Source organism: Miscanthus floridulus, chromosome 4 (assembly GCF_019320115.1).
Source record: "Miscanthus floridulus cultivar M001 chromosome 4, ASM1932011v1, whole genome shotgun sequence".
NCBI lineage: Eukaryota > Viridiplantae > Streptophyta > Magnoliopsida > Poales > Poaceae > Miscanthus > Miscanthus floridulus.
Window position 1 is genome coordinate 103,958,371 of NC_089583.1, and position 11,073 is coordinate 103,969,443.

General features: G+C 49.9%; 1 protein-coding gene across 1 annotated transcript; it reads left to right on the forward strand.

Moving 5' to 3' along the window:
* The first annotated feature begins 4,322 nt into the window (after positions 1–4,322).
* On the forward strand, positions 4,323–10,383 carry LOC136552415 (L-ascorbate oxidase homolog). Its single transcript, XM_066543976.1, has 7 exons — positions 4,323–4,583; positions 4,718–4,827; positions 7,677–7,947; positions 8,046–8,148; positions 8,294–9,005; positions 9,111–9,189; positions 9,826–10,383. The coding sequence occupies exons 1-7, from the start codon at positions 4,425–4,427 to the stop codon at positions 10,036–10,038; spliced, it is 1,647 nt and encodes a 548-aa protein (XP_066400073.1). The 5' UTR covers positions 4,323–4,424; the 3' UTR covers positions 10,039–10,383.
* The last annotated feature ends 690 nt before the right edge of the window (positions 10,384–11,073 follow it).

The window sequence follows — 11,073 nt, forward strand, 5'->3', positions numbered from 1 at the left end:
TATTTTCTTCACTTCTTTTGGAACAATTGATTTGGAACAGATATGGTCCATGTTTAGGCGCTGATTTTTCCTGTTATATACATGATCATGCGTGGAAATTTTCAATTATTTTTCTTGGTTTACTAGTAGACATTGATATCTTAATCTGTTCAGACCATTATCAATAAGGATGAAGGGATTGCAGTATGTACTAGTCCACTAACCTATACTCCTTACAAAGGGACATAATTATTAGGAGTTCATGATTATGAAATCAAACATTTTTAAACAATGTCAATCTATCTATTCTATCACACCGTAAAAGAGCGAAGAAATTAAGAATAATCTAATGGTACACATTAATCTTACACGAATCTTATGCGTTTCTGCCGTCCGAGTTTCCCTTTCTGCGCACCGGTTTTTTTAGCGAACAAGCCCATGGTGGCTCGTATGTATTTTCATTAAGAGGGAGAACGTAGGTGTTTCTTCGTCCGTATGGATTATCTACCGAGTTTCTCTTTGTACACGCTGGTGTTTTTTCATCCGCATGAAGCCTTATTTAGATGCAGTCAGATTCGTATCAATCCACATGTATTGGGGTGGATTGAAGTCCCCAACACATGTGGATTGAGATGAATCCGAGAACATCCAAACAAGCTTGAGAATATGAGATCCACTCGGCGATCTCCTTCCTTTTCACTCTCATTGGCAATCCAATAAGAGTGGCCTAGCTGCCAAACATCACCAATGCTAATGTTTATCTTCATTCCTCGTAAAAAAAAGTGACTGTGTTCATTTCCCAGTATGAGCTTTGGTTGAGTAAAAGAGCGAAGAAATTAAGAATAATCTAATGGTACACATTTATCTTACAAGGATCTTACGGGTTCCTACGAGCGTCCGAGTTTCCCTTTTCTGCACGCCGGTGTTTTTCTTTTGGCGAACAAGCCTGGTGGCTCGTATGTATTTTTTCATTAAAAGGGAGAACGCCGGTGTTTTTTTTTTTTTGTCCGCATGGATGATCTCCCGAGTTTCCCTTTATACACGTCGGTGTTTCTTCGTCCGCATGAGATCCACTCGGCGATCTCCTTCCTTTTCACTCCCGTTGGCAATCCAATAAGATGGCCTGGCTGCCGATTGCCAAACATCACCAATGCTAATGTATATCTTCATTCTTCACATAAAAAAAAAAAGCGACTGCGTTCATTTCCCGGTATGAGCTTTGGCCGAGTAAAGTCACTTGATGATGCTGGGCATAACTGTATCACACGTTGACATTAGAAAAGCCATCTTAAAGCAGAATAACATTTAATTTGTTCAAAAAAATTGCAGGATAACAGGTCAAAGACTGTGGGAAGCACGAATGCATGGGCCGGTGGATGGGAGCCGTGCAGAGTGCAGACCAGTGCTATGCTTTCCATCGAATCGAAGGGTCCAGCTCCAGCAGGGCCCAGGCATGGCAGGTATATGCATGCGTACGCCATGCTGACATGGGCAGGGACACAAGTCCAACTGTCCAAGCACGGACTACACACCACTCGCTCGAACTGCAAGCCCGTGCTGGTGCCACTGCCTAGTGGCGCATCTAGCGGAACTGATCCGGCAGGTTTTCGCGCGCGATCCAGGACTGGATCATGCATCCAACGGGACCCGCAGCAGGGCAGCGTCCCAGCGTGGCAGCGTGCAGCATCCCAGACTTCTCCTGACGCAACCGCAGGCCGTTCCCCCAGCGCGACTCGCGGACTCGCCCGGCGTTCGGTGGTGGGGAGCGAGAGGAAGGAGGAACCGAACGACGAACGTCCGTAGCGCTAGCTGTTTGTGGCCGCGACAGTGCGACTCCGCAGGTTGGCTGGCATTTTGCAGCAACGGACCGAGGGCAGGTTGGCTGGCATGGCAACATCATTCATTGGACACAACACAAGCGGCCGCGCCGCGCGCGCGTCGGTGGCCGGGCGGGTGGGCGGTGGCGCCAACAGATGCCCTGAGGCCGCGCCCGTGCCGTGCGATGATCATATGGCTTTTTTTGTGGGCAGTGCTGTGCTGTGGCCGCTACGCTACGCTACGCCCCCCACCCCGCGGCTGATCATCATCCCGTGACACTTCCTGCTCGAAACGCATATAGGCAGAGCAGGACGTGAACCCGCGTCACGCGTCCAGGCTTTCCCGCACGTATGTGGTAGAATTTTCTTCCGCGTTACATGGGACCTGCCTGCTGGCACTCTTGCTTCCTTCCTGTTCTGTGGAAGTGAGCTCTGTCTTTGCTAGCGCTTAATGATCTTTTCTACGAAGCCTTCGTGCTCTTTTGGTTTGTGGAAGGGGCTATAGCGTCCTAGCACTGAGCGCACATTAGAAATGATGACTTGTGTTTCTTTTCTGTTGAACATCCAAATCAAAGTGTTGCGAGGCCGAGCGCTACCTCGGGTGGTGCGTCTTCGCAGTGGGCGAACAGCCGGACGCGGGTTCGATCTTGGGATCGACCACGTTTCCTCACCGAGGTTTCCCCGTAATAAGATTTCAGTGCAGCCTCTCAATGCATGGAGTTACAAAGGGACTGTTTGTCACCTACAGAGCCTTGTCGTCTCTGGTGATCTCTCTAAGGACGTATCTTCGTATCTGTGCATAGCTGTAGGTCTAATTGTGTATAAGGTGTATGTGTGTAGTGTAGGTGTGTGTATGTATACGAACAGATGCTACAACTGTATTCTGAAGAGAGGTGTAAAAAAAATCAAAGTGTTGCAGGAAAAAAGGTATTTTAGAGGAGTTCCACATCTAAATTTTTACAAAAATCTCATCATTATGAATTACAATAGCAAGTCAGTGTAACATTAATACAACTTGACTAAAAGGTTATCCTTTGTGTTATCTAGGGATTATATGTAAATCAGCTTGGTCATGGTCTCATGAATGTTCAGTAGATCAATGACATTGTTCTTGTAGAGAAGAGTATCGATGTATTCAAGGTAAACACATGTTGCAGTCTGGTTTATATCAAAACTACGGATAGCTTCGAATAGTTAAAAAGGGTGCGCCAAAGATAAACTACCATACAAATAATTAAGGGTTTCAACTATAGGAATACCTCAACATAATGTTACTTTGCAGGCACTTCTTGCCTAGTTGATTTCTTGTCATTCATGATAAGAAAAATACACCTTTGGTAAGGAGGAGCAAGTCTACTTGCACCCGCTTGGTTTTTTTATCGACCCTTCTTTTGATTCATAATCAAATGCATGCATTACGTGTTCTTGTCCATCTTGTTTATATGGGAGAAATAAATTACGGTAGATACAATCTATTAAGCCATAGAGAGCAATTTGATACTAATAATCACATCCAAACTTGTCACATGTGTTTTATATCCAGAAATTATGACATAGAGTAGCTAAAAGTAGCAACGTCTAAGAAAAACTACTTCGCAATAGGAGCCTCCAAATATAGGAACAACTTTATGTGACATCATTTTTAGTCGCTCAGCTTTCTTATCTTCTATGCTAAGAAAACAAAAGTAAATACGTACACATAACCTCATCAGAGCATGAAGACATACATGATGACTTGCACTTTATCGTATCAACTAAGATATAGAAGGAAATAAACCTTAGCTCATCATCCAATCACATAGCTAACTTGGGTAAAAAACACCAACCAAAGCCGAGGCAACAATAAGGACCTGTTTGGCAGGGCTCCTCTCCGGCTCCGGCTCCGGCTCCTCCAGAGGAGCCCTGCCAAACGTTTTCTTAGAGGAGCCATTTTTCAGTAAAAAATAGAGGAGCCGGAGCCGTTTTGGAGGAGCCACAATTTGTGGCTCCTCCAAAACGGCTCCGGCTCCTCCGAAGAAACCCCTCGGAAGGAGCCGTGCCAAACAAGCCCTAAAACCCATCCCCAAACCGGATCTCCATCGCTCCCCACCAGGCACCAAGGCCACCACTAGTGTACTAGCCTAGTACTACTCTGCTACTAGGCGCTGGTCTCCTTGGTGCGCGTACCAAATTGGTGATCCACTCCGTCACTGCTCCCCTCGCCTCTAGAACCCACTTACAGGTCTTTTTACTTGTATTAAAACCGACCGATAAGTTAGTTGAATATATTTTATTGTAAGAAAAAAATACTGTAGATTCGATAAACCGGCCGATAAGTTCATGCAAACATGCCAGGGCGGAGCTCACCCGACACGCGTCACACGCCACAGGCTCGGGCTCGGCCGCAGCCAAAAGCCAAAAGCCAAAACCCCGCACCACCTCCCCTGCCGCCCGCGCACTCCATTCCCATCGCATCGCTCCTCTCCTCCCGGCCTCCTTTCCATCTCCTCCAGGAAATCTGCGCTCACGCTGACGACCCACCCCGCAGCTGCTCTGTATCTAGCTCCCATCCATCCCACCCCCCACCCACCTCGGCCCTGCTCCCTCGTTTGCCCCACCCAGCGAGTTGAAGGCCTCCGAACTGAAGCAATGGCAGGCGGCAATGCCGGTGCCGCCTCCGCCGTTCGTGTCCTGTTCTCCCTCCTCGGCCTGGTCCTGCCGCTGCTCGTGGCCGGCGACGACCCGTACCGGTTCTTCACGTGGACGGTGACCTACGGCGACATCTACCCGCTGGGCGTCAAGCAGCAGGTGCGCTACTACATTACTACGCTCGTGGTCCTCTGTCGTCGTCGGTTGATTTCGCGTACGGTGTCCGAGCCCGGCCGCCGGCCGCCACACGCTGAAGCGGTGGTGAATGGGATTGGTTTGTGTTTGTGTTGCAGGGGATCCTGATCAACAACCAGTTCCCGGGGCCGCAGATCGAGGCCGTCACCAACGACAACCTCATCATCAACGTCTTCAACAAGCTCAACGAGCCGTTCCTCCTCTCCTGGTACGTACGTGCTGTACTCCCCACTGCATCTCCTCCATTGTCCGCTCCCGTACCACTCTGCAGCTCGTTCGTGGATCCCATCCCAGTTAATTATTCATCTGCAACTAACAACGAACCGAAAGTACGTATCTGAATTCTGAACGATACGTGCAATGGGACCTGTTTGTCAATGAGATTCTGCAGCAAAGTTCGGTTTGGCCACATTCGCCTGTGCCTACAGTACTGTATTGTTTGTTAACCAAACCACACAGGACAGAACTGGACTGGACATTAGCATAGCAGCACGCAAAAAGAGTCCATGCTGCAGGCACGCAGACGACGCGTTCAGATCAGATCTCTCTCTCCCTGCGCAAACTATTTCCCGCCATTACATTTTGGGTCCTGCCTGCCCCGGTGACGGAGAGGATAATAATAATAATGGGCAGGGCTGTCAAGTACGCCGGCCGCATCTCGTGATCTCCGGCCGTGCCCGGTCCTGTCACGTCCCCAAGCGTCGGCGGCCGCCTGTAGATTCGGCGCGCGGCCTCCCTCGCCCTCGTGACGGCCTCACGGGCCAATACTGTTGATCCATCCACCACCTGCTCAGCTGCTCTTCCATCTAGAAAACGCACGGCGCGGGAATTTTACCATTCGTCGCATTAGGCGGGCCAAAGGATTCTATTCTATATTTACGATTCCAGTCCAGTAAAAACAAGACGGCTGTGTTCGCATTAGGCGGGCCAAAGGATTCTATTCTATATTTACCCTGTGCCCTGTCGGACAGTGTCGGTGGACCGGCCGGTTTCGGTAATAAGCTCAGGCTGCAACTGCAAGTGATGCAAGTGCAGACGGCCGGCCCGATCGAGCTGGGCGCCGTTATGTCGTAGCGTGGGGTCTTATTATGAGGTGTGAGCGCGATGCGTGCGGCCAGATTGGATGGATGATACGTTAAATACGTATAGGAGCGAGCAGGCAGTGCGGCGGCGCATGTGAAGCACCCCGTCGGGCATCGGCCATCGCAACTTGAACGGACGCGTCACGTGTCACGGGCCGCCAGCTGCATGCCGGCTCGGCCGTGCAGGCGATGCCGAGGTGTGAACCGAGTGCGGCGCGCGATTCTGGTAGTAGGGCAGAGAGACGACGGGAGCGGGCATGTTCAAGTGGTCGCTGTAGCGATTGCACGTAGCGTAGGGTACCGCGTAGTACTGCAGCGTCGCCGTCCTTGCGGCTCGGCCTCGCAAGCTAGCTAGTGTAGCACGTCACTTTTACTGCTTACGTGTGACCTGTGACTGTCGTACGTAATCACCCTTCTTCCTTGCCTATACTACTAGGACATCCTTAACAGTGGGGCCCGGAAGTGCATCTTTCGACTGCTCGTACATATTGGAAGGTTCCAACTACCAAACGTTTTGAGTTTTATCACAACTTTCCAAATGTTTTGAGTTTCATTACAACTTTCAGTAAGGGCATGTTTGGAATGTGGATTTTTTTCTTCTTTTCATGCGTTTTTTTCTGTAAAATTAAACTGATTCTTGTGAAATTTCTCTACGATTCCTGTGAAATTTTTGCGTTCCAAACACGCCCTAAATAGTACTTCTACCTTGATCATAGGCCGGGTTACATGAAAAAACCCCGGCGTTCTCTGTTGAACCGCAGTTGTCAGACTCAAAATTCGGGTCTAGATTTGACACAGAGACCCTAAATAGTACCTTTTTTATCGGGTACAATTTGGACGCACACAACCCACACACTCCACATTCACACCACACGCACACACATACGTGCGCGTCCGTACACCGGCAAAGAAGAGATTGGGAGGCTATCTAGCCTCCAGGGGTATGGATTTGACAAGAGACCTTGTGCGACACTAGGGTTTGAACTCTGTTGGTAGCGTTTCGCTAGATAGCCCTACCATTGGACCACGTGTCCATTCGCCCTAGATAGTACTTCTACCTTCATGGCGCTAAAAAAAAAACCAACGTTCTTTGTTGAACGGCGGCTGATAGGCTCAAAATTCGGGTCTGGATTTGACTCAGAGATGATGTCGGGTCTCCTTTATGTTTCAGGTTGTACCAGATTTTAGAGACAAAAAAACAGCCCAAGCCCAAATCGTTAAACAGAACAGGCCGGTGGCCCAAGAAGGTTAAGTAGCCCATGAAAAAAAGGTTGTCTGTAAACTTCGAAGTCAGTCCTCCCTCGTCCGTGTCACATTGGTCAGTGGCAAGTTCCGTTCTAAGTGTTAGAACTGTTGAAAGTCTTTCCGTGAACAGTTTTCGTACGGATCTTATTTCTATAGCGTCGGTGATATCACTTGGATTTGTACATATTTTGGTCAAACTGTGATATTTGACTAAGGATTTGATTAAATTAAGAAATAAAACACACATCCCATTGGGCCATTTCAACGTTCTCGCATGTAACAGCATTAGACTTCGTGGTTGGATATCTCATGAAGGTGGGACCAAGGAAAAAAAAATTCGTACAGAAGTCCGTGGCAGACACGATTTTTAGTCTTATCTGATTTTCTTGAAATGTTCTTGTCCTACATATTTGATAAATCTATTTATCGGATTCCATTCCATGTTGTGCTCCGTTTCGGTCGACCGCCAAATTCCAACTAGGGACTCACGTGGCGCCTCGAAACTATGCATCAGCAGCAGCAGAAAAGCTTGCATGGACAGGCCAAACATACCCCGTGAGGCCGTGAACATGAACTAACTGCTGCCGAATTTATCAAACTTGTTCTTTCGCGCCGTCGTGATCGATTGGGTCGATCAACAAACAACGGAGACGGAGCAAGCCAGATGGGGAAACGTGCGATGAATGTCGACTGACGCGCGCTGCTGCACTGACACCGACACACTGTGCAGGAGCGGGCTCCAGCAACGGCGGAACTCGTTCGAGGACGGCGTGGGCGGCACGACGTGCCCGATCCCGCCGGGCGCCAACTTCACCTACATCATGCAGGCCAAGGACCAGATCGGCACCTACTACTACTTCCCCTCGCTGGCCTTCCACAAGGCCGCCGGCGGGTTCGGCGGCATCCGCGTGCTCAGCCGCCCACAGATCCCCGTCCCGTTCTCGCCGCCCGCCGCCGACTACACCGTCCTCATCGGCGACTGGTACAAGGCCAACCACACCGTACGTCGTCCGCCTTTGCTGCATTCTTGTTCGTCACACAATTCGCAGGACCACCACATCTGACAGCTTAGGAACTTGTATTGTTCTTGGACGGACAGGACTTGAGGTACGTGCTTGACAGCGGAAAGGCGATCGGGTTCCCTGACGGGCTGCTCATCAACGGCCGGAGCTGGAATGGCTACACCTTCACCGTTCAGCCCGGTAAGTAGTTACGGCAGATCAGTTGACAAGTTTGTGGCCGTTCCGCATTTCTGCAATTTCAAGCTGACAAGCAGTTTGAACTGACGAAATGCTAGCACTGATGAGTGACGAAGCTCTGAATTGTATTGTTTGGTGCGTTTTGCAGGCCGGACGTACCGGTTCAGGATCACCAACGTGGGCCTGGCAACCTCCCTGAACATCCGGTTCCAGGGGCACACCATGAAGCTGGTGGAGGTAGAAGGCTCCCACACCATGCAGACCACCTACTCATCCCTGGACGTGCACCTCGGCCAGTCCTACTCCGTGCTGCTCACCGCCGACCAGCCCGGCTTCGACTACGCCATCGTCGCCTCCACGCGCTTCACCAGCAGGATCATCTCCACCACGGCGGTCCTGCACTACACTAACTCCGCCGGCAAGGCGCCGGGCTCCCTTCCCGGGGGCCCCACCATCCAGATCGACTGGTCACTCAACCAGGCCCGCTCTATCAGGTGGAACCTGACGGCGAGCGGGCCGAGGCCCAACCCGCAGGGGTCGTACCACTACGGCCTGGTGCCGGTGACCCGGACCATCCGGCTGGCCAACTCGGCGGCGGCCGTCAACCGGAAGCAGCGCTACGCGGTGAACAGCGTGTCGTACGTGAGCCCGGACACCCCGCTCAAGGTCGCCGACTACTACAAGATCGGCGGCGTCTTCTCGGTGGGCACCATCGCCGAGAGCCCGACCTACGGCGGCGCCTACCTGCAGACGTCGGTCATGGGGGCCAACTACAGGGACTACGTCGAGATCGTGTTCGAGAACAACGAGGACGAGGTCCAGTCGTGGCACATTGACGGATACGCCTTCTGGGTCGTCGGGTGCGTTGCGATCCCAACCCACTCTCAAGAAAAAATGTTTGGAATGTTTGTATATGAGATTATTAACAATCTTGGTTAACTGACCGGATGTGAATCTGTGTGCAGAATGGATGGAGGAAAATGGTCATCGGCAAGCAGGCAGGGCTACAACTTGAGAGACGGCGTGTCGCGGTACACTGTTCAGGTATGATGCTGTGCTATCTTCTGACACGCTCTACAAGCTGAAACTGGAATTGGTTGGAAACGATAGTGGTATTTGGAATTGGTTGAAAAAACATTACCGATTTTTTTGTCGAGCCGGCTGGCTTTATGATTCAGTCAAGTCTTTCCATTACACAAGTCAGTGGCGCACTCACTGTAGAGGCGCATTATTTGGTTCGCCATCACCAATAGCATGGCACAGCTCACACATCCAAAACTGCCCATTCAGCCGCCATGCTAGGATAAGATCTTTTCAGAAACGATGTGGTGATCGGTTGCGTCAGGAAAGGCGTAGTGTCATACTCTGGAAGCTATGGACTCTGCTTTCGCCTGCCTACAGCTTTGAAGTGGCTATCATCAGCATCTCTCACTGTCGTGGTGACTTATTCTCCAGGAAATTTATTACCGTGTCTAACCACTAAACCAGTGACTTAGCTTTTGCAAGTGCTCCTAAAATAACACATACACACACTTGCATTTCTCCATTCCTGTTCTGACACATCTGGTATTCTTAATCCTGCAGCATCAAATCAAACCAAGAAATGATTCTACCTGTCCTAAAATGAAAATTTACATCAGGTCTAATCTGATTATTCCACCCTGTGACTGTTTCCATCAGGTGTACCCCAGATCATGGACGGCGATCTACATGCCCCTAGACAACGTGGGCATGTGGAACGTCCGGTCGGAGAACTGGGCCAGGCAGTACCTGGGGCAGCAGTTCTACCTCCGCGTCTGGACGCCGTCGACGTCGTTGCGCGACGAGTACCCGATCCCCAAGAACGCGCTCCTGTGCGGCCGGGCGGCCGGTCGCCGGACCAGGCCGCTGTGAGACTGCTGCGCCACGCGCCGACCGGCAGATCGGAGCTTGTCATGAGAGGATGACAAGCACTCCTTACAAATTGCCATTGGTTTGGACTTTGGAGAAGAGTAGGCAGCCCTGAACCTGAAGGGAGGGCTCAAAGGAGAGTGTTGCCTGTCAGAAGCATATGTGATTTATAGTTCAGATTAGGCCGTGTAATACTGCTGTTAGTGCTGAACCGTGTCTGCATTTTGCTTGGTTTGATCGGTTGATCCCCTTTATGCAACGCAATTGTTGTTACTTGTTAGTGATTGGGGTACATGGGTAGAAACAAATCGTGTGGCACGTTGCTACACTGCTCAGATTCTTAATAAAGTATCACATGCTTAGATCATGTTCGACTTCAATGGCATGTTCTCCATGTTGTCACATGCTTGTGCTGGTGGAGTACATACCAAAGCAAAGTGGTCACAGGAAGAGATGGAATTTTTCAAATTTTGAAGGAGTTTCGAAAAGTACTAGCACAATTCGTGCGGGTTCGAATTGAGCCATTCGCTGACACTGACACTGCACTGCACGGTTCGTGGTGAAATCTTTCAGAACTCTTGAAAAACGGTTCGTGGCTCCTCGCCATTGAGTTCGTGTTCCTTTGTAACGGTTACTATTTTTCTCTTAATGAAAAACGGATGAATGACCTGATCGCGAAAAAGAACTCTTGGTTGCTGATTGACTCTGTCTAACATTACATGATTGCGTCCGTGATTGTGTCGTACCTGTGCTTGACAAAAAAAAAAACTCTAACTAGCAGATGATCAGCCGAGAAGAGGTCCCAAATGGAGTCCTGAGCAGTGAAGAAAGCTTCTACGTGCTCACGTGATTGCGTGACACGAAAACGAGGAATTTACAGGAGTGAAGAAATGTTCAAATGCCATCGTGATTGCAGTGGGAAAGTGATGTTCAAACGGCTCCGTTATGTTTTCGAGCTAAAGGAAAAAGAAAGAAAGAATTTGGCGATCGTCTACATTTAGCGACAGTTGTCACACGGCAAATTAGTTGGTTTTGGAT

Excerpts from the sequence above, each read along its gene's own strand:
- LOC136552415 (XM_066543976.1), top strand. The coding sequence starts at position 4,425 with ATGGCAGGCGGCAATGCCGGTGCCGCCTCCGCCGTTCGTGTCCTGTTC. Across the intron at positions 8,149-8,293 it reads CACCTTCACCGTTCAGCCCG|GCCGGACGTACCGGTTCAGG; the intron begins GTAAGTAGTTAC and ends TGCGTTTTGCAG. Across the intron at positions 9,190-9,825 it reads TGTCGCGGTACACTGTTCAG|GTGTACCCCAGATCATGGAC; the intron begins GTATGATGCTGT and ends TGTTTCCATCAG.